Source organism: Chiloscyllium punctatum, chromosome 25 (assembly GCF_047496795.1).
Source record: "Chiloscyllium punctatum isolate Juve2018m chromosome 25, sChiPun1.3, whole genome shotgun sequence".
Taxonomy (NCBI): Eukaryota; Metazoa; Chordata; class Chondrichthyes; order Orectolobiformes; family Hemiscylliidae; genus Chiloscyllium; species Chiloscyllium punctatum.
In genome coordinates, this window is record NC_092763.1 from 28,353,072 (window position 1) to 28,377,548 (window position 24,477).

The 24,477-nt window shown below is 43.0% G+C and overlaps 1 protein-coding gene across 1 annotated transcript in view; it reads right to left on the reverse strand.

Annotated features, from left to right (window-relative positions):
• The window catches only part of LOC140495632 (cyclic nucleotide-gated channel alpha-2-like), a 34,262-nt gene extending 10,233 nt beyond the window's left edge, over positions 1-24,029 (reverse strand). The window contains exons 1-5 of the mRNA XM_072594625.1: positions 23,989-24,029; positions 20,772-20,882; positions 11,484-11,658; positions 11,125-11,225; positions 816-922 (exon numbers count right to left, since the gene is read on the reverse strand). Of these exons, the coding sequence (XP_072450726.1) occupies positions 816-922; positions 11,125-11,225; positions 11,484-11,658; positions 20,772-20,882; positions 23,989-24,029 (535 nt within the window). The remainder of the gene's footprint in view (positions 1-815; positions 923-11,124; positions 11,226-11,483; positions 11,659-20,771; positions 20,883-23,988) is intronic.
• Positions 24,030-24,477: the final 448 nt, after the last annotated feature.

Here is a 24,477-nt window from a genome sequence, read left to right on the forward strand (position 1 = left end):
GTATACAATTCTGGTTGCTGCACTATATGAAGTATGTGGAGGTTTTGGAAAGGGTGCAGAAGAGGTTCAGCAAGATGTTGCCTGGATTGGAGTGAATCGAGAAAATTCTGGAAAATGACCACTTATGCATCCAATATTTTCAGGGCCTCTTCCTTTAGTATTCTGGGATGTAGATTATCAGGCCTGGGGGATTTGTCAGCTTTGAACATAGAAAAGTACAGCACAGAACAGGCCCTTTGGCCCACGATGTTGGGCCGAAGATTAATCCTAATGTAAAATAAAATGGCTTAACCTATGCACCCCTCAATTCACTGCTAGTGAATTCTAACAGTACTTTCCTCAGCACCATTATTCTCACTGTCACTGTTGACACTGGACTATCACTGTACCTTTGACACTCTAGTGTCCTCACAGTCACTTATAATATTTCAGTATCTCAATGTCACTGATGCCAATGCAGTGTCCCACTATCTCTGTTGATACTGCAATATTGCACAGTCACTCACGGCACTGCAATATCACACCGTTACAGACAACGTTGAAACATCGCACTGTCATTAAGGACACTGCAGTATTCCTACCATTACTGTTTGAATGCAGTATCCCAACAGTCATTGTTGACATTGTTGTATCCTCACTGTCACTGTGAGGATATTTTCAGTATTACAGTATCCTCAATGCCATTCTCAACACGATAGTACCCCACTCACTAAGCAGTATTTATAGTGGACAGCTCTAACTGATGGAAATGTGTGACACCACAAAGCAACAAGAGTGTAGGAAGTGATTGGTGGTACAAAACTACAAGCACAAACCTGTTCTGAGTCTGACAAAGACGTCGAGAATATAAATGACATCTGAAATGTAATCAATAGTCAACCAAATTGTAAGATGTTGCATCTGGAGAGAGTCAAAGCAAGCCCTGTGGGAAAAAGAAAAACATGTGCTTTAACCTAAAATCACAGAAACACCCTGGGTAGCATGCGCTAACTGTGATCAAAAACAAGTTGCTGGAAAAGGTTAGCAGGTCTGGCTGCGTCTGTGAAGAGAAATTAGAACTTGAGGAAGGGTCACTGGACATGAAACATTAACTTTGATTTCTCTTTAAAGATGCTGCTGGACCTGTTGAACTTCTGTTTTTGTTTCTGATTTACAGCAGGTGCTTTCAGTTTTTAATGTGTGCTAATCGTGCACAGAAACACACTGAAAACCATGTTAATCACACACGTTAGGAAATTCGCCAAACATTAATCACACCAAAACATACTGAGAAACACATGTTAATCACACACAAAACCACATAGGGAAAGACAAGTTAATCATTTGTATCACAGACATATCAGTCACACATATATCACGACCTATTGTCCTTCACTGACTAACTTTGATGAAGCAGAAACACTGCTCCTTCAGAACCCTTATTGCCTCAGATGGCGCATACCCATATTCTGTACAGGCAAACTTTGGTTCTGTCTTCACAACAGAGAGCACAAATTGCCTCCCAGAAATTGTAGGGAAACAAGGGTGGAGAAGGTGCAATTAATAAAAATCAGTATCAGTAAGAAAATTGTGCTGAGGAAAGTAAGGTAGTTAAAGCCTGACAAATCCCCAAGGCATCCCAGAATATCAAAAGAAGAGGCCCTGGAAATACTGGATGTATTAGTGGTCATTTTCCAGAATACTATAGATTTTAGAGCAATTCTTACAAACTGGAGAGTGAAAAATGTAACTTCACTATTTAAAAGTTAATGGACAGAGGAAAGAAAACAAGTATCGACCAGTTAGCCCCACGTCAGTAATGGGGAAAATGCATGAGTCTATTATAAAAGAACAATAACAGAACATTTGCAAAATATAAACAGGATTGGACAAATGGGCTTATGAAAGGCAAAAAAAAACATGCTTAACAAATCTAACAGATTCTTTATCTGAGGATGTACTAAGATAAAGGAGAACCTGTGAATCTGGTGTATTTGAATTTTCAGCAAGCTTTTGATAAAATTTCTCATAAGAGGATGGTGGACAAAGTTAATAGGACGTAATATATTGACATGGATTGAGAATTTGTTGACAGACAGGGAACTGAGAGTGGCCATGAATAGGCCTCATTCTGTGTGGTAGGCCATGACTGGATGAGAGAATCAAATACAACATTAACAAGTTTTACTTTTGTTCACTCATGAGATGTGGGCCACAGAGAAATGAAATTGTTTCCTGATCAGGAATCTGGGTGATGCCAAGGTGCTCTGAGTATTACATGAGCAGCTGCTGGCCCTTTGACCTCCAGGATGACTGTAAGCCTGATTCTTTCGGCTGGTCAGTCCATGGTGAATTGGACAAACTGTCCTGCATTCCTATAATTCAGTAAGTACACAGTAAGCTCCCTATCAGGAGATACCACACAGCTCTCTAGCTGTGGTTTGAAAGGAGTTAGTGGTGAGGAGGTTCATTGTTGCTGTGATTTTCAGTGTCACAGGCATCGTGCTGCCTCCCAAGCTAAGCAATTGTAAATCTGCCTGCACGAGGTGACAGATGTAGTGACAGTGTCCTGAGTCATGTGAAGATATCCCCAACACCGCAGTACACACATCTGCAGGGAGCTGCAATGTCACAAACATACCGTCTCAAAGTGCATCTTCTCCCCGTAAACCCCATTCTCAGTACACCCTCTCTCAGTATGTCCTTTGTCGGTACAACGCCTCTCAGTATAGTTCACTTGTGATGCCCCTTCTTGGGATATTCCCTCCAGGTGTTATCCCTCTCTCTATATCACCCCATTTTGGTACACCTCCCCCCCACCCCAACCCCTACACTCTCTCTCTCTCTCTCCCCACCCCATAGGAGCCTTTTTACTGCAGTCAATGCTTCATTTCAGCCTGAAATCCTTACTAAGCACTCATGCAGTGTGTTATGTTTTGTTTCTCCTCACTTCACACATAGTTGCGCTTAGTGCTGTGAAGAACTTATGCAAAGAGAGTTTAGGCCCCTTCCTCTTTCTGCTGTACATTCTCACTGAGGGACTCGATATGGATTTGCCAGAAGACAAGAATGCTGCATGGGCGCTGCATGGGCACTGCATGGATACAACCTCCTTTGAATTTATTTTTCTTTCCAATTTCTTCATCCTTAAATCCTCCCCCTCTCAGCCACACTCTTCCTCCCAAAGGTCTTCTTTCCTCTGCTATCACGTCTGCCATGTTTCAATCTCCCCAGTCATTGGGACCCCATTCACCATTTCCCTTGACCTTCCTGAACTTCCCTTTCAACCCACATCCATTGCCTTTCCCAAGCCCACCTTCAGCCTGGCCATTACATCTTCTCCCATTCTGTCCTGTCCTGCCTTTCCCCTTCACCAGCTTGCCTCATGATCCCATTGTGTTGCCAACTCTTCGTGTGCAATTCCTTCCTTCATGGTGCCGCTTGCCCCTATCAGTGTGACTCTTCTCCTGTCTCCTAGTTGTCCACCTCTATTCCTCAGGATCTTTTTGGCATTAATCCAATACGGTGGCTCAGTGGTTAGCATTGCTGCCTCACAGCACCAGGGACCCAGGTTCAATTCCAGCCTTGGACGACTGTCTGTGTGGAGTTTGCACATTCTCCCCGTGTCTGCGTGAGTTTCTTCCGGGTGCTCCGGTTTCCTCCCATAGTCCAAGGTGTACAGGTCAGGTGAACTGGCCATGCTAAATTGCCCATAGTGTTAGGTGCATTAGTCAGACGGAAATGGGTCTGGGTGGGTTACTCTTTGGAGGGTCAGTGTGGACTGGTTGGGCCGAAGGGCCTGTTTCCACACTGTGGGGAATCTAATCTAATCTAAACAATGCCCTTTCAGTTTAACCCCCAATACACCTTTATCTGTAACTGTTCTGTAGAGTCACTTGAGCCAACTCCAGCCTGGTGCCAGCCAGTGTGGCTGCTTCACAGGCACTGGCCCAAAATGCTGAAAAGCTCTGAGAACGTAAAAGCAAACATTTAACCTGTCAGAGGACTGAATGTTTGCCTCCCTCCCAAATAGATTCTCTCCTCCACCTGTCAAAACAACTCTGGGGTTACCATGGAATCACACGTATAGACACACAATTCATGCAATGAAACTATTAGACATAGAAGCAGAAGTAGGCAAGTCAGCCCATCGAATTGCTCTGCATTCAGTTATATCATGGCTGATATGATATGCCTCAACTCCACGTTCTTGCCTTTTATCCATAACCCTTGATTCCCCTATTGATTAAAAATCTTTTTGTCACAGCCTTGAACACACTTAATGGCCCAGCCTCAGTGTAGTAAAGAATTTTAGATTCAATATCCTCTGAGAAGAAATTTCTCCTAATTTCTGTCTTAAACGTGGAGACCCTTATTCTGAGATCATTGCCTCTGGTTCAAGGCTCTCCCATAAGAGGAAACAACCTCTCCACATCGAATCTGTCAAGTCCTCTTAGAACCTTGTATGTTCCAATATGGTTATCTCTCATTCTTTTAAACTCCAACAGGAACATGCCCTGCTCATAAAACAGTCGCTTCATACCTGCTATCATCATGTGAACCTTCTTCAGACTGCCTCCAATACCTTGCCTGGGAAAAGAACCCAAAAATGTTCACACTATTCAAGCTGTGGTTTGACTAGTGCATTGTACAGTGTTAGCAGAACCTCCCTCTGATATCCTATTCCTTTGAAATAAAGGCTAACATCCTTTTTGTCTTCCCTATTAACCCACTAAAAATGGATGCAAGCTTTTTTGTGATTTAAGAAAAGGACAGCTTTCTGCAGTCTTTCTTCATTTAACTAATATTCAGCTTTCTACTCTTCAGACAGTCAATAGACAACAGGCAATAGGTGCAGGAGTAGGCCATTCAGCCCTTCGAGTCAGTACCACCATTCATTATGATCATGGCTGATCATCCACAATCAGCATCCTGTTCCTGCCTTATCCCCATAACCCTTGATTCCATTATCTTTAAGAGCTCAATCCATCTCTTTCTTGAAAGACTTGGCCTCCACTGCCTTCTGGGGCAGAGTATTCCATATATCCACCACTCTCTGGGTGAAGAGGTTTCTCCTCAACTCTGTTCTAAATGGCCTACCCCCTACTTTTAAACTGTGTCCTCTGGTTCTGGACTCACCCATCAGCGGAAACATGCTTCCTGCCTCCAGAGTGTCCAATCCTTTAACAATCTTATATGTCTCAATCACTTCTCCTCCCATCTTTCTAAATTAGTGTATACAAGCCCAGTCGCTCCAATCTTTAAACATATGATAGTCCTGCCATTCCGGGAATTGACCTCGTGAACCTACATTGCACTCCCTCAATAGCCAGAATGTCCTTCCTCAAATTTGGAGACCAAAACTGCACACAATACTCCAGGTGCGGTCTCACTAGGGCCCTTTGCATCTGCAGAAGGACCTCTTTGCTCCTATACTCAATGCCTCTTGTTATGAAGGCCAGCATGCCATTTGCTTTCTTCACTTCCCGCTGTACCTGCATGCTTGCTTTCATTGACTGATGAACACCTAGATCTCGTTGTACTTCCCCTTTACCTAACTTGACTCCATTTAGATAGTAATCTGCCTTCCTGTTCTTGCCACCAAAGTGGATAACCATACATTTATCCAGATTAAACTGCATCTGCCATGCATCTGCCTACTCACCTAGCATGTCCAAGTCACCCTGCATTCTCATAATATCCTCCTCACATTTCACCCTGCCACCCAGATTTGTGTCATCAGCAAATTTGCGAATATTACTTTTAATGCCTTCATCCAAATCATTAATGTATCTTGTAAACAGCTGCGGTCCCAGCACCAAACCTTGTGGTACCCACTGGTCACCACCTGCAATTCCGAAAGGGATCCATTTATCACTTGAGGTTGGAATCGATTCTGGGTCCCTGGTGCTGTGAGGCAGCAGTCCTAACCACTGAGCCACCATGCCACCCCAAAGTTCCCCATCATGGACTGGTTAGCAAGGTTAACCAGTATTCACATGGAATACAGGAAATTTGGATACAAAATTGGCTCAAAGTAGAAAACAGAGAATGGTGGTGGAGACTATTTTTTCGGGAACTGGAAGCTTGTGACCAATGGTGTGCCACATGGATTGGTGCCATGTCCACTGCTTTTTGTGGATGTGAATATAGTGAACAGCAATAAAGGTTCCCTCACTGTACAACGTGACATAGGACATAGAACACAGTACAGCACAGTACAAGCCTTTTGCCCCTCGATATTGAGCAGGCCTTTTATCCTACTCAAAGATCAGATTAACCTGCATACCCTTCATTGTACTATCTTCCATATGCCTATCCAAGAGTCACTTAAATGTCTCTACAGTATGTAACTCTACTGCCACTGTTGGCAGTACATTCCACGCACCGATCACTCTCTGTGTAAAGAACCTACCTCTTACATCTCCCCTAAACTTTCCTCCAATTACCTTAAAACTGTGCCCCCTCCAGATAGACATTTCCACCAATGGAAAAGTCTCTGGCTATCCACTCAATCTATGCCTTTCATCACCTCTATCAAGTCACCTCTCATCCTTCTTTGCTCCAATGAGAAAATCCCTAGCTTCCTCAACTTATCGTCATAAGACATGCCCTCCAATCCAGGCAGCATCCTAGTAAATCTCCTCTGCACCCTCTCTAAACTTCCACATCCTTCCTATAATGAGGTGACCAGAACTGAACACAGTTGTAACCAGAGCTTTATAGAGCTGCAGCATAACCTCGCGGCTTTTAAACTCAATTCCCCTGCTAATGAAAGCCAACTCACTATACACCTTCTTAACAACCCAATCAACCTGGGTGGCAACTTTGAGGGATCTCTGGAAAGGGACCCCAAGATCCCTCGGTTCCCACTTCCAAGAATCCTGCCTTTAATTCTGTATTCTACGTTCAAATTCAACCTTCCAAACTGAATGACTTCACACTTCTCCAGTTGAACTCCATCTGCCACTTGTCAGCCCAGTTCTGCATCCTGTCAATGTCCTGTTGCAAACTACAATCCCCCTGCACCAACCTTTGTGTCATTGGCAAACTTACTAACCCATGCTTCCACTTCCTCATTCAAGTCATTTGTAAAAATGACAAATAGCAGAGGTCCCAAAACCGATCCCTGCTCACCGTGCTCCAGGCTGAATACTTTCCAAGTACCACCACCCTCTGTCTTTTATGGGCCAGCCAATTCTGTAAACAGACAGGCTGGTCTCTCTGTATCCCATGCCTCCTTATTTTCTGACCATGGAGAACCATATCAAATGCCTTAGTAAAATCCATGTACACCACATCCACTGCTCTACCTTCATCAATGTGTTTTGTTACATCCTCAAAGAATTCAATAAGGTTTATGAGCATAATCTGCCCCTCACAAAGCCACACTGACTACTGCTAATCAAACTCTGGTTTTCCAAATAATCATAAATCCTGTCTCTCAGAATTCTCTTCAATATTTTGCCCACCACTAACGTAAGACTGACTGGTCTGTAATTCCCATGATTATTCCTATTCCTTTTCTTGAACAAGATGAAAGGCTTAGGCCCGAAACGTCTATTGTCCTGCTCCTCAGATGCTGCCTGACCTACTGTGGTTTTCCAGCACTACACTCTCGACTTTGATCTCCAGCATCTGCGATCCTGACTTTCTCCTTATACACTTAATGGCAATGTTCTGGGGAGTATTGCCAAACTAAAAGATCTTGTGTGCAGGTGCATAGCTCTTGAAAGAGGAAACCAGGGAAGAGATTGCAGAGCCTTTGGCTTTGATCTTTATGTTGTCATTGTCTTCAGAAATAGTGCCAGAAGACTGGAAGATAGCAAATGTTGTTCACTTGTTCAAGAAGGGGGGTAGAGTCAACCCTGGTAATTATAGACCTGTGAGCCTTACTTCTGTTGTGGGTAAAGTGTTGGAAAAGGTTATAAGAGATAGGCTTTATAATCATCTAGAGAGGAATAAGTTGATTAAGGATAATTAACACGATTTTGCAAAGGGTAGGTAGTGCCTCACAACCTTATTGATTTCTTTGAGAAGGTGACCAAACAGATGGATGAGAGTAAAGCAGTTGATGTGGTGTATATGGATTTCAGTAAGGTATTTGATAAGGCTTTCCATGGTAGACTATTGCACAGAAGTATGGAGGCATGGAAGTGAGGGTGATTTAGTGGTTTGGATTAGAAATTGGCTAGCTGAAAGAAGACAGAGGGTGGTAGTTGATGGGAAATGTTCATCCTGGAGTTCAGTCATCCCCTCCTCCATCCACCCATTGTACTCTTTGCTATTTTCTCCCTAGCTTCCCCCCTCCACACCCCCTTTTATCTCTCCACCCTGGAGGCTCCCTGCCTCCATTCCTGATGAAGGGCTTTTGCCCAAAATGTCAATTTTCCTGCTCCTCAGATGCTGCCTGACCTGCTGTGCTTTTCCAGCACCACTCTAATCCAGACTTCGTTCAGTTATTAGTGATGTACTGCAAGGATCTGTTTTGGGGCTACTGCTATTTGTCATTTTTATAAATGTCCTGAATGAGGGTATAGAAGGATGGGTTAGTAAATGTAACAATGAATGATCATAAATAAAACATTGTTTTAGCAGCAATTCAAAAACTCGTCCAAAAATTGCAAATGGAGTAAAGTGTGATCAAACAGTGTTAAGGAGCCTGATGGCTTGGGGGAAGAGACTATTGCACAGAGTGGCTGTGAGAGACTGAATGCTCCAGTATCTTCTGTCAGATGGCAGGAGAAAAAAGAGTTTGAATGAAGGATGTGTGGGGTTGCTGTTAGCCTTGTACTTGCAGCATGTGGTGTAAATGTCTGTAATGGTGGGAAGAGAGCCCCCGATGATCTTCTCAGCTGTCCTCACTATCTGTTGTAGGTCTGACAATCCGAGACAGTGCAATTCCTGAATCAGCCAGTGATGTAGCAGCTCAGGGTACACTCAATGAGCCCTCTGTAGAACGTGCTGAGGTTGGGGGATGGGAGGTGGGCTTTCCTCAGCCTGCGCAGAAAGTAGAGATGCTGCTGGACTGTCTTGTCTACAGAGCTGGTGTTGAGGGAACAGGTAAGATTCTCCGCCATGTGGATGCCAAGGAATTTGGTGCTCTTCACTATATCCACTGGAGAGCCGTCAATGTCCAGCAGAGAGTGGTCGCTCCATACCTTCCTGAAGTCAACAGATATCTCTTTCGTCTTGTCCATGTTCAGAGACAGGTTGTTTGCTCTGCATCAGTCCATTAGCCACTGCACCTCCTCTTGGTATGCTGACTCATCATTCATGCTAATGAGACCCACTTCTGCCGTGTCACCAGCAAACTTAATAATATGATTCGAGCTGTGCATTGCTGTCTGTCTATCAGCAAGGTGAACAGTGGTGGACTGAGCACACAGCCCTGGGGTGGGGGGGACACGTGCTCAGTGTGATGGTGTTGGGGATGCTATTCCCATTCCGGACTGACTGAGCTCTCCCAGTCAGGAAGTCCAGGATCCAGTTACCATTTATTTATTTATGCACAGCAGACTCAGTTTTCCAATCAGGTACTGAGGAATGATAGTGTTGAATGCAGAACTGAAGTCTATGAACTTCTTCTCCAGGTGGGCAAGGGCTAGATGGAGGGTGGTGGAGATGGCATCATCTGTTGAGCAGTTGGGACAATACGCAAACTGCAGTGTCCTGTGAGGGGGGCAGCAATGTCGTAATATGCCTCATCATGAGCCTCTCGCAATGGTGAGGTAGTCGTTGAGGCAGGACACTGAAGACATCTTCAGCACGGGGCCAATGATAGCGGCCTTGAAACACGCTGGAACAATGGTGCAACTCAGGGAGATTTTAAAGATGCCCATGAGAACATCTGCCAGCACATCAGAGAATCCTCTGAACACTCTATTAGGGATGTTATCTGGTCCAGCAGCCTTACGTATGTTGACTCTACATAGGGTTTTCCTTGCGTCAGCCGTGGTAAGACACAACAAATGGTTATTGGGATTGGGGGATGCTCTTCCTCGCTACCACGTCATTTTGTCCCTCAAACTGTGCCTCAAGTTATTCAACTCATCCAGGTGAGAAGCACCACCAGCACAAGCAGGCGATGCTGCTTTGTGGTTAGTAATGGCTTGAATACCCTTCCACATGCTTCACATATCAGTGCTGCCTTGAAAAAGCCTGTGTATTCTCTGAGCATGTGCATACTTTACTTCTTTGATGGCCCGGGTCGGGTTGGCCCTCGCTGTTGTTAGGGCCGCCTTGTCATCTACTCTGAAGGCGGAAGCATGGGGCCTCAGCAGTGGTTTGTTTAATGCTCATGTCGGCAGATTTGGAAAGTATTTATGAAATTATTTCACAGTCCACATGAAAGTAACTGTGAGGAGACTGTTAAATAGGAAAATAAAGGTAGTGGTATCAATTTTCTGGATGTCAGTCTCAGATGGATAGTGTCAGGAAAAATGTTTTGAAATTTTGTTTTGCTGCGTGACTTAAAATCTTTCTTTCTTTCTTACTTTTTCTTTCTTAATCTTCTTCTTTTATGTCATGAACATCTTTACTGTCCTGAAGCAAACTCTGCTGTCTCATGTGAATGTATTTCAGTGACTAACCACCGTAGTGATTAACTTAACAAAACAAAAAGCAGGTTTCATTCCGGGATCTGACTTGCCCAGTACTATCATTAATCGGGGTCACAATGACTATCAGTACTATCATTAATCGGGGTCACAATGACAGTGGTACAGCTGCAGTTTTGGGAGATTCTGCAAAAGTAGCCGAGCATCTTGCAGAAAACTGATTCCTTGGTTGAACATCACTCTGAGGCATTTGTGGACACATATACATACCATAATTTCCTGACTTTTGTCGTCTTTCAGACGAGGGAACTGGCTCCAATTTACAACCTGAAAATGAGTTGGGATATTGGAGCAAACAATGGTCCAACACCTGACTGTGTCTGAATGTTTCAATCCCATATAGTTGGAAAATCGACAGGCCCAATGCCAGTCTCTCTCAATCTCTCTCTATATCTCTCTCTCTGTAGTGTTCTGCCATGGGGTTCCACTTCACTACAATTCACCTGGGCCTGAAGGTGCCAATCTTGGTCAGCACCATTGCTACAGTGTGAGTATCTGGATGCTTGCTCAGTAATGTCATCCTTACCTGCACACCAGGAAGCACCAGTTATAGATGACAGGTAAGGTGATGACAGTCAGCCAGAGGTAATAAACACTGTCGGCCGGGTCCAGCACAAACACTGACCGCTTTCTGCAAAACAAACAGGAGCCCAGAATCAAACAGGTGGAAGGACCTTTCCATGTGAGCAGAAACAGCCCAATATTCACACCATTCACATTCCCAGATAAACATGGAGTTAGTTGATGGGGTCAGCAACTCGCTGTACAGTACCTGCCTCACACTGTGTATCACTCAGTGAATATCCTACTCATTGCAAGAGACCTGGAGCCATCTGACTGGCCAGAGGTATATGTTATATTACTTTCCCAGGTTTCATGAGCTACTTGCCTTTTCTTTCGGGGTTGGCCATCCTCCTGGGCAGTGTTGCTGCTCACTCTGCTGACCACTGTCCGCAGTTCGGGTCCCCGAAACCTCTCCAGGAAGGAGTCAGGCCTCGGCTCCTTTTCCTGTAGACTCCTGTGGGCCCAGTCCCTCAGGACAACAACCAGATGAACAATCCTGGGAGTGAGACACAGAGATAGTGAGGGGTTAGGGAGAGATTTACACTGGGCAATTTAGGGATTAGAGTGAGAGAGAGATTAAATCAGAGGGAGTGGGGGTTAAAGCGATTAACATAGAGATAGAGTGAGGGGCTACAGGGAGTTAACGAAGTGAGACTGAGAAATTAGGGACAGATTAACAGAGAGAGTGATGGGTTAGAGAAAGATTAATACAAATAGTGAGTAGTTAGAGATTAAAATTGACAGTGTGAGGGGTTAGAGAGAGATTAACATTTGGAAAGTGAAGAGCTAGTGAGAGATTAAAGCAGAGTGAACAAGGTGTTCGAGAGAGATTGACACAGTGATAGTGCTGGATAGAGAAAGACTAATAGGAAGAGATTGAGGTTAGAGAGAGATTAACACAGAGAATGAGGCATTTGAGAAAGATTAACACCAGGACTGTGAGGGGTCATTCAGGGATTAACACAGAAAGAATGAGGGTTATAGAGAGATTAACTGATTATCTTGTCATTTGCAGACTAATTCAGATTGTGTGGTGTTAGACTAGCTGGGATCAATGACTGTCAGTGCGATTCCTCAGAGTATACTGCAGTTAGTGAGGTACTACAAGCATCGTGATTAGTGACAACGGCACTCTATTCATGTCTAAAAAATTCCAAGTACTTCATGAAGAATTGAGAAAGGCAAAAGGGCATGAGACTTACTGTTTATTTCCTTTCTTTTTCATCTTTTTATTTACTTAATAAATGTTTATATTTAAGTAAATTTGTGTTGTTGAGTCTTCTCTTAACTACTTTTAACCTAATCCGAAGAACAATTTGTATACACTTTGTGATCCAAGAAATGTTTGGCGACAAAGATGGGATTCATGAAAATATTTAAGAGAATGAAAAACACTGAAATGAAATTGTGCAATTTGTGTGTTTTTCTTCCCTGGGCCTCTAGATCTAGGGATGTTTTAACGTCAGTTTGCATTTTGGAAATCTATGGTGATTTAAAGTTTGTGCCTGTATCAGTGTGGAACATATATGGTTAACGTAATGTCCTTTTAAGTGGTTGTGTAAAGCAAAAATCTGCGATAAAATGTTGAGTCAAAAATTTGGTTTGCAAAACTTAGTACAAATTTACCTTTTGGAATTGGCTCCTTGTGTCTGGACTGAGGAAAGAATCGTGGGTAAATTTTAATTTCAGAAATTACTATGTTTGGAATTTCAATTTCTGGCCAGAGTGAACTTCCAAATACTGTTTTAAAATGAGTGAATCTTTACTTCAGGATGGTACGATTTGAGCATTGTGCTTTGGGTTGAAAGCATCCAAGTAACAGAGGCTGGAATTTTGGATATGCAATTCTCTTTGAACAAAATTATTTGATGGTATATTCTAAAATGTGAAGAAACTAGATAGAGGAATTACAGTCTAACAAAGGAGGTAGGCTTCCCCTTTATTAATTATAACACACTTATTTGCTGAAAGGAAGAGGAAAAATGGATGACGTAATTATGTGCAAGAGTTTAGGCCCCACCCCCTTTTTTGAATCTATTTTAGATTAATACTAATTAACCCATTCTGCTTCATGTGGAATGAATGGAATTTTTTTTTAGAAACTGGAGGCAATGAAGGCTTAACCTATTTGCAGACTTTTGACATTGCAACACAGTGATGGATGAGGCACCCTCAATCCATCAAGCCATACTTAAATAACATATCACAGTAGTTGGAGAACTACGGTGAAAACATTAAACATATAGAGTATCAGAAATCTCAAAACCACTGAGCCTGAGTACAACTAAGCATATCATAACAAAAATTATACTAAGATTCACATTCCCTGATATTCTAAAACATAGAATAGTTAAAGGGATTCTGGGAAATGATAAAGTGCATGCATACAGTCTCAGTGGTTTCAATACCTAAAATAAGATTAGTTACTTTAAGGGAGTAAACAGAATATTGAATTTGGACAAATTCATATAGGGATATATCAAGTATCTTGAATGAGTTATCAAGTAATTTTCCTTTAAAATGTGGATCATCTTCGAGAAAGAACAAACAAAGTATGCTTTGCCTGAATCGACAGAAATGATTGGCTTCAGTTTTAAAGTAGTATAAGATTATCTTCCATGGACTACAAATCCCTCCAGAGATCTCTGGAATGAGATAGGTAGTAATAGTTAAGTTGCAAAATTGGATGAGGCAAAATGGTTAAGGGTGGAGACTGATGGCAGAAGACAAAGATTAGAATAATGAGTTGAAACAGCAGTTGAGGGTAAAATGCATTTTCGTGAAAAGGAAGTTTAGATGAGAGCACAAGACTGATATAAGGAATAGTCAGCATGGCTTTGTGCATGGGAAATCATGTCTCACTAACTTGACTGAGGTTTTTGAAGTAACAAAAAGAATTGATGAGGGCAAAGTGGCGGATGTGATCTCTGTGGACTTAAGTATGGCGTTTGACAAGGTTACTCAAGGTAGACTAGTTGGCAAGGTTAGATCACATGGAATACAGAAGAATTTGGATACAGGGTGGCATGTTAGCTCAGTGGAGGACAGCACAGTGGCTCAGTGGTGAGCATTGCTGCTTCATAGCGCTAGGGACCCAGGTTTGATTCCAGCCTTGGGTGACTGCCTGTGTGAAGTTTGCACATTCTCCCCATGTCTGCGTGGGTTTCCTCTCGGTGCTCTGGTTTCCTGTCACAGTCCGAAGATGTGCAGGTCAGGTGAATTGGCCATGGTAAATTGCCCATAGTGTTAGGTGTAGGGGTATGGGTGGTGGTGGGTCGGTGTGGACTTGTTGGGCCGAAGGGCCTGTTTCCACACTGTAAGTAATCTAATCTAAATTGCCCATAGTGTTCAGGGATGTGTACGGTAGGTGCATTAGTCAGGGGAAAGGTAAAGTTTTAGGGTAGGGGAATGGGTTTGGGTGAGATACTTTTTGGTGGGTTAGTGTGGACTTGTTGGGCCAAATGGCCTGTTTCCACACTGTAAGGATTCCATGTCAAAGAACTGGCTTGAAGGTAGAAGACAGGAGGTGATGGTGGAGGGTTGATTCTCAGACTGGAGGCCTGTGACTGTGAGCCTGGAGTGCCACAAGGATCGGTGCTGGGTCCACTACTTTTCATCATTTATATAAATGATTTGGATGTGAACATAGGAGGTATAGTTAGTAAGTTTGCAGATGACACCAAAATAGTAGGTGTAGTGGACAGTGAAGAAGGTTACCTCAGAGTACAATGGGATCTTGATCAGATGGGCCAATGTGCTGAGGAGTGGCAGATGGATTTTAAATTAGATAAATGAGAGGTGCTACATTTTGGAAAGGCAAATCAGGGTAGGACTTCTACACTTAATGGTAAGGTCTTAGGGAGTGTTGCTAAACAAAGAGACTTTGGAATGCAGGCTCATAGTTCCTTGAAAGTGCAGTCACAGGTAGATAGGATAGTGAAGAAGGTGTTTGGTATGCTTGCCTTTATTGATTACAGCATTGAGTATAGGAGATGGGAGGTCAGTGTTGCAGCTGCACAGGACATTTGTTAGGCTATTTTTGGAATATTGTGTGCAGTTCTGGTCTTCCTCCTAAAGGAAGGATGTTGTCAAACTTGAAAGGATTTAGAAAAGATTCACAAGGATGTTGCCAGGGTTGGAGAGTTTGAGCTATAGGGGAGGCTGAAAAGACTGGGGCTGCTTTCCCTGGAGCATTGGAGGCTGAGGGGTGACCTTATAGAGGTTTAAAAAATCATGAGGGGCATGGATCGGGTAAACAGACAAAGTCCTTTCCCTGGGTTGGGAGAGTCTGGAACCAGAGGGCATAGGTTTAGGGTGAGGAGAGAAAGATTTAAAACAGACCCAAGTGGCATCCTTTTCACACAGAGGGTGATGCATGTATGGATTGAGCTGCCAGAGGAGGTGATGGAGGCTGATACAATTACAACATTTAAAAGGCATTTGGTTCGGTATATAAATCGGAAGGGATTAGAGGGATATTGACCAAGTGCCTGGCAAATGGGACTAAACTTATTTAGGATATCTGGTTGGGTCTGTTTCCATGCTGCTCTGACTCTATGATAGCTTTCTCTTTGTGTCCTTTTTTTCTTGTTAAGAAAGACTGAATTTGTGATCAAGTCACTACCTGAGGCATCGGGACCATATGTGGAGAGATAAGTAAAGCCTTATAGATCATTTGTTAAGATTACATGGGAGTCAAGAATGTGTGACTTGGTCTTGAGATACAGATGTAAGCGTGTAAAAGTGAATGTTACCTTGGAGGTAACAAACATGAGGGAATACAAAGTTAGAAAAACATGCACTGAAGAACGGGTCTCAGACATGTACACCTATTTGCCGAAAGGAATAGTGTGGCCTTGAAGAGCACAATAACACAGTTTAAAGGATAAGACACTGACATATAATCCATCAAGAAACTGACTTTAAAACAATGAAAATAGTATTAGTGAAAGGTTTGTAAAATGAATTGAAATCAAAGTAATAAGTGTGATGGGCTATTATGTCAAAATGTTACTGTAATGAAAGAATATGGACTCTGGGAGGAGTAATAGTGGACTGACTGAAAGGGTCCATCGGATGACGTACAGATACCCCACCTTGAGTGTTTGTATGATGCATGTACTGCAGTGTTTAAACCAGTAAGTGAAACTGTAATGTGTTAGGATAGTTAGTGTATGTGAAAGAAGGCTGAGCTCAGACTCTGGTGGTGTAGGAGTTGGTAGTAAGGGAACCCCAGGAAAAATAAAAGGTAGGAAGCATAAGCTGAAGATAAGCTGAATGTTACAGCTGTATTGTTTGATAGCATGTATACTGTAGCTCAAAGGGGGTATTTGCTAATGGAGGTAGTTACCACTCAATGATATATTCACTCATGAAATTGGCAAGGAAGGAAACATATTGAAGAGGTATCAACAATGAATACTGATGAAGAGAGCTGTAGAAATTTTAAGTCGTTGCATGATGTTATTTTACTGTTATTGGACAAGGTGATATGTGGATACGGAACTAGAGGATAATAAAATAACACACAAATTAAGGAACCTGAATCTGGAATATACTGAATTTTAGAGCAAAGTATGTCAGTAGATTAACTGGAAAAATGTAGACGATATTCTGGTTGCCACAGTTAGGTGGCTGCAGTAATTAAAATTAAAACGCACAGAAAGATCTAAACATCAGAACAGAAAGGAATTGATGAACAACCAGCTGGTCTGGCTCTCCCTTTCTTCTCTCTCTCTCTCTCTCTCTCCCTCTTGCATGTTCTAAAGGCCCCCACCACGTGATCACCAAAAAGCAACAGGAAGGGGATCTCTGACCCCAGGATAGGAGCTGGAATAGATTAATATATGTTTGATGCAGTTGCGCAGATTGCAATTAAGAATATTACTGATGTTAGCGTAAGCATGAAAATGTTAATCCTTTGTGGGATCCTCTCAATTTTGATCCCATCAGAGGCTGTCAAACACGTGATGAAATGGGAACACAATGTTAACACAACTTACTGATTCCATTATGGCCTTGACCGTAGATCACTGGTGGGATTTATTTAATGACCCAAAGGCCATTGGGATCATTAATTTGAAGATACACCCTATTGTTGTATTGGTCATATTGATATTGGTTATTTTCATTGTAGTTAATTTTCTGGTGTAGTTTACATACTCTTATTATGTGTTCTTCGTGTGGCTATCACTGAATTGCACCAGCATCTGCAATTGTAACATGCGCTATCAAATATCATCAGGGGTAGATTGTATAGAATGGGTTAGAATTGTTAATGCTACATGACCTTAAATAAGTCCCTTGATGGGTGACTCACATTTCTGTCTGTGCCAAAAACAGCACAATCAATTTGTTTCTCTGTACTTGCGGTTTGTTATATTTTATACGAGAGAGACTTTCATTCTGAATCATTGGAGTTCCCCTCAGACTGGAATCGCGAACGGTGCTGGGAACGAAACTAAGCCTCCAGAACATTGATTGATGGGCAGAAGGGCGTGAGACTTGGTTTTTTTCCATCTTTTTATTTATTTAAAAAATATCCATATTAAGTAAATTTGTGTTGTTGAGTCTTCTCTTAACTATATGTTACTGAATGCGAAGAATCATTTGGATACACTATGTGGTCCACGACAAACACTCTCAGCAAATGTCAGCATATGTGCCTACCGAGGATCGGTGTTGAATAATTGTCACCTCGATTCTCGGAGGTGAATGACCAGATACTCTTCTAATAACCTCATACCTTTATATACAACCAAAGAAGCTGTACCTTCACTGCACATAGCCTATCGGTAAAAAGTTATATCAACCTCTGCGTAAAGTATGGAATAACCTTCGGTCTCAGGGACTCAGCAATGAAAATGGATCAGTATCAATAGTTACCATGGCAGCAGTACTCACCACAGGAATGACACTTCCTGGGAATGAGCGGATACTAGACAAATAGCCAAAGACAATGCAGATGCAAATCTTTTGAAGACCTGCATGTTTTAACACTAGGATGTTAAAACATGCATGTGCAGAGACTGATGGAAGTGGTAATGACAAAAGTTAACAGACTGTTTTCCTAATAAATAATCATTTTGTTTGGAACCATATTTATTGGGTAATTTGAAACTGCAATTGATAATGTTTATGGAGAATTGCAATTGTGGTTAGTGTACTGGCTGACTTCTTGTCGTTGTGTGATATCCACCTCTGCCTTTGTGTGCAGTCTGTGGCAACCATTACACACAATCACTTCAAACACCTTGTGTGAATTGCATGTTCCCCAGTGGGAATTTAACTGTCTGCGCAATTACACCAGCCTCTGAGTTTTCCTGCTCCTCCTCAGGTTTCCACATTCTGCAAAATGGTTCCAAAATTAAAGGTTTCCTAAATTCCAAACAAACATTTCATGTTCCCCACTTTCCTCATTCCTCAATCACTAATCAGGAATTAGCTCAGGCATGATGGAGGTGGAGTCAGTACTGGGATATGGAGAGTGGCAGACTCTGCAATGGTGGGGGACAAGGCAATTAGGTAAGGCTATGGGGTTGGGGAGGGGAGGGAGTGAATGTTCTGGAGGTTTACAGCCAAGATGAAGCTTATAAAGGAGCAAGTTTTGAACTGCTTTATGTAAGGAATGTATCCCTGGTCAGGTGGAGCTCCCACAAGGTGACTGATCACAGATGGATGCCACACCAGTCAATGAGTGTGAATGAGAGACAGAGAGTTGCATCAAATGCAGGTGGCAGGTCTTAACTAAGACCCCACCCCCATTGCTTGTCAGGAAGGCTGAGTAACTTAAGTACCACTCAGACACATAACAGCCAATTACGATTCATTTATATAGCAGTAACAGGATGGGTCAGAATCAGCATGGATTTATGAAGGGGAAATCGTGCTTGACTAATGTTCTGGAATTTTTTGAGGATGTAACTATGAAGATGGACAAGGGAGAGCCAGTGGATATAGCATACCTGGACTTTCAGAAAGCCTTTGATAAAGTCCCACATAGGAGATTAGTGAGCAAAATTAGGGCGCATGGTATTCGGGGCAAAGTACTGACATGGATTGGCTGACTAACAGGAAGCAAAGAGTAGTGGTAAACAGGTCCCTATTGGAATGACAGGCAATGACCAGTGGGGTACCACAAGGTTTGGTGCTGGTACTGCAGCTGTTGCAATGTACATTAACGATATGGATGAAGGCGTTAAAGATAATATTCGCAAATTTGCTGATGACACAAAGCTGGGTGACAGGGTGAAATGTGAGGAGGATATTAGGAGAATACAGGGTGACCTGGACAGGCTAGGTGAGTGGATGGATGCATGACTGATGCAGTTTAATCTGGATAAATGTGTGGTTATCCACTTTGGTAGTAAGAACAGGAAGACAGATTACTATCTAAATGTAGTCAAGTTAGGTAAAAGGGAAATATAATGAGACCTAGGTATTCTTGTACATCGGTCAATGAAAGCAAGCATGCAGGTACAGCAGGCAGTGAAGAAAGCTAATGGCATGCTGGCCTTCATAACAAGAGGCATTGAGTATAGGAGCAAAGAGGTCCTTCTGCAGATGCACAGGGCCCTAGTGAGACCGCACCTGGAGTATTGTGTGCAGTTTTGGTCTCCAAATTTGAGGAAGGATATTCTGGCTATTGAGGGAGTACAGTGTAGGTTCACGAGGTCAATTCCTGGAATGGCGAGACTATCATATGTTGAAAGATTGGAGTGACTGGGCTTGTATACACTTGAGTTTAGAAGGATGGGAGGGGAATTGATTAAGACGTATAAGATTATTAAAGAATTGGACAGTCTGGAGGCAGGAAGCACGTTTCCACTGATGGGTGAGTCCAGAACCAGAGGACACAGTTTAAAAATAGGGGGTAGGCCATTTAGAACAGAGTTGAGGAGAAACTTCTTTACCCAGAGAGTGGTGGATATATGGAATACTCTGCCCCAGAAGGCAGTGGAGGCCAAGTCTCTGGATACTTTCAAGAAAGAGATGGATTGAGCTCTTAAAGATAATGGAATCAAGGGTTATGGGGATAAGGCAGGAACAGGATGCTGATTGTGGATGATCAGCCATGATCATGATGAATGGTGGTACTGACTCGAAGGGCTGAATGGCCTACTCCTGCACTTATTGTCTATTATCTATAATGTCAAATTCCACCCAGCAAATACTTCCAGCCAACAGAGTTTAGCAGCTGTCCATTGTCAGCAATGCACCTGGGATGTGTGGCTGCTGGTGGTGTTGATTCAGGGACAAAACCAGGAATTAGCCTTTGGATCCTTCAACACAAGTGTGTGAAGGTACAATGGGAGTCAAGGGGGTGATAGGAGCCAAGGACAGGAGACTGGCTCGGTGTTCCTACCCCTCCACCTTCCCAATGGCAAGGTTTCAATCAGATAGGGTTTCCCCATTGCCTGAACTATATTACAGCTTGAGCAGGTCAACGGTGACTAATTCAAAAGTGTCAAAGGTGAGCGGGTCAAGGGCAATAGGTTGAAGGGTGACTGAGTTAAAAGTCTGAGGGTGAAGACCTGAATGTGATTGACAGTGATGTTGTCCATGAAGACCGGTAGCTCAGTGGCCTGTGCACTTGATTATTCTCTTTACCTGGACAGTGCTCCTTGTCCTCGGAATGAATTCTGGGAGATCAGCCCTCCTGGATCTAGAGCAGATACTCTCTGCAACTCAGAGCTTGTATCATCAGAGGCAGATGCTGTTCTGTAACAAAAGTGAAACATAACATGATTGACTCATTCCATGTGGGTCAAAAAGGCTGATCCATCAAACTCTGCAGCTCCCAGTGAAGCAATCCAGTTAGCTGCAAGCCCTCAGTCTATCTCCAAAATCCTGCATTCCACATTCAATTTGTTTTTGAAATAATCCATCCTTTGCCAGTCCCATATGGGCAGTTAAGTTCATGCCATTGTTGCTCACTGCCTTATAACCCTCTTAAATCTCTTGGACAAAACCTTAGAACTAGATTAGAGTAGTGCTGGAAAAGCAGAGCAGGTCAGGCAGCATCCGAGGAGCGGGAAAATCAACATTTCAGGCAAAAACATTAGAACTGCCATTGAGTCCTTCTTCATTCAGCTGATGGCCAGAGTATTTCCATGTCAAACCTATCTAACCCGATCATTTTCGGGTGGCACGGTGCCTCACAGTGCCAGAGACCCAGGTTCAATTCCCGCCTCAGGCAACTGACTGTGTGGAGTTTGCACGTTCTCCCTGTGTCTGCGTGGGTTTCCTCCGGGTGCTCCGGTTTCCTCCCACAGTCCAAAGATGTGCAGGTCAGGTGAATTGGCCATGCTAGATTGCCCGTTATGTTAGGTAAGGGGTAAATGTAGGGGTATGGGTGGGTTGCGCTTCGGCGGGGCGGTGTGGACTTGTTGAGCCGAAGGGCCTGTTTTCACACTGTACGTAATCTAATCAATCAGCTGATGGCTAGAGTATTTCCATGTCAATGAGGTAAAAACAATGACTGCAGATGCTGGAAAGCAAATACTGGATTAGTGGTGCTGGAAGAGCACAGCAGTTCAGGCAGCAGTTCCATGTCAAACCTATCTAACCCGATCATAAACTTGTTGCCAACCAAATCTCCCCTTCAAGGAGAACACTCCTAGTTTCTCCAATTGAATTGTAAGAGGGAGCAGAATTCCTTTTTTATTAGAACTATAAATTGAAATGCAAATTAGACTGATCTAATTGAATTACCAGGAGAGTTTTGCAAATTAAAAATTCAGTGCTGTAAATCAGGAGCTATGTAATGCATTGTTGCTTTTAGAAGCAGTGAGAGGGATAATTTGAGGCTTACTAATGTCTTTTGATTCAGTCTAATTCTACCTGACAAGCGAACTCTGATTGAGTCACAGCGTGTTATAAATTCTCATATTCAGGAAAAGGACTGTGAGTCAACTATTAATAATGATACACAATAATACTCATTTATTTGACACAATTAATGTTAGAATAATAAAGTATACTATAAACTAACGATAAACACTACAAACCACCTTATGCTTTAAAATAACATTATATGATCAGGCACCACCACACGAGAACTTAACCAGGCTCCACGTGGTGATATCGTCTGGTCTTCTCCCGAGGGTCTCAGGGGTGTCTTCTCTTTCGGTAGTTATTCTCGAGTTACCGCTCTGAGCAGGGTTTTGCAGTGATTCTTATCCTTCAAAGTCTTTGTGCCCTTTTGGGAGGGTCTCGGGATCTGCCAATGGATTGATCAGGTTCCATTACCCTGATTGATCAGACCCAATCAGCACTGGCACGTTGATGGCAGGATGGCCCTTAGGTATCCATTATGGTGGGTGCTGGGTGTGTGCATCCTCCTCCAAATAAGGGTGCTAGGTGCCTCAATGTCTGGTGAGTGATGCGATGCTCCTGAATATCCTGACGGCGACATTCCATTGTCCCATTCAAATCCAACTTCAAGTGTGTATTGCAGGGTCTGCAGCCATCAAGTTTGTTTGCAAACTGTGGGCAGGTGGAGCTTATCTCGATCATGCAGCATGTCACTTTACTCAAGGCTGGCTTCCATTTCCCAGCATGCTTTAATTTATGGCCATTTTATCGAAGTTCGTCATAAATCCTGTCCAGCCACAACCTGCTTCAGAAAGCATCTCTCACAGTCTCTTTTCTTGTGGGAAAAAGATAGAAAAATGAAGAAAGCTTAAAAGAAAGAATTCTAACAAGAAAAGGACATAAGACATAGGGGCAGAAATTAGGCCATTCAGCCCATCAAGTCTGCTCTGCCAATCAATCATGGCTGATAAGTTTCTCAACCCCATTCTCCCTCTCTCTCCACATAACCCTTGAGCCCCTTGATACTCAGGAACTCAGAATATCTGTCTTAATATATTCAATGATCTGGCTTCCAGAGCCTTCTGTAGCAATGAAGTCCAGAGATTCATCATTATCTGCCTGAAGAAGTTACTCCTTATCTCCATTCTAAAAGGTCTTTCCTTTACTCTAAGAGTGCGCTGTCCTACCAATGGAAACATCTTCCCAATATCTACTCTGTCCAGAATATTCAGTATTCTGTATGTTTCAATTAGATCCACTTTCATCCTTCTAAGCTCCATCGACCATAGACCTAGAGTCCTCAAACATTCCTCATATGTTAAGCTTTTCATTCTTGGGCCCATTCTCGTAAACCTCCTCTGAGCATGCTCCAGGGTCAATACATCCTTCCTGAGATATGGGACCTAAAACTGTGCACAATACTTCAAATGTGATCTAACCACGGCCTTATAGAGCCTAAGAAATATATCCCTGCTTTTATATACAAGCCCTCTCAAAATAAATACCATCATTGTATTTGCCTTCCTAACTATTGACCACACCTATAAGTTTGCCTTGCAAGATTTCTGGACTAGAACTCTTCAGACTTCTGAATTTTCTCCCCCTTTAGAAAATAGTTCATGCCTCTATTCTTCCAATCAAAGTGCATGACCTCACACTTCCCCACGTTGTACTCCATCTGCCACCTGTTTGCCCACACTACTCATCAGTCCAGATCCTTCTGCTGCCTCTCCACCTCCTCAATGCTACCTGTCCCTCTACCTATCTTTGTATCATCTGCAAACTTAGCCATAATGTTTCTTCATCTTGATCGTTAATGTCTCAGGTCAACAGTTGTGGTCCCAGCACTGAGCCTTGCGGAACACCACTTGTCATAGGCTGCCATCCTGAGAAGGACCCTCTTATCCCCAATCTCTGCCTTCAGCCAGACAGCCAAGCTTCTATCAATGCTAGCACCTTGCCTCTGACACTATTGGCCCTTATCTTACTCAGTAGCCTCCTGTCTGGTTACTTGTCAAAGGCCTTCTTAAAATCCAGTTTGATAACATCCATTGGCTCTCCTTGGTCTAACCTGCTGATACTTCCTCAAAGAATTAGACCAGATTTGCCAGGCATGACCCTCCCCTTGATGAATCCATGCTGACTTTGCCCTATTTTACCATACACTTCCAAGTATTCAGAAATCTCATCCTTCACAACGGTTTCAAAGATCTCACCCACAACATGAGGTTAGGCTAATTGGCCTGTAATTTTCCATTGTCTGCCTCACTCCCTTTTTAAACAGGGCGATCACATTAGTGATTTTCCAGTCCTCTGGGCCCTTCCCTGATTCTAGCGATTCCTGAAAGATCACCACTAACGCTTCCACTATCTCTTCGGTTATCTCCCAATGAACTCTGGGGTGTAGTCCGTCTGGTCCAGGTTATTTATCAACCTTCAGGCCATTCAGTTTTTTTAGTACCTTCTCCTTGGTGATGGCCACCATACTGCCCCTCTCACT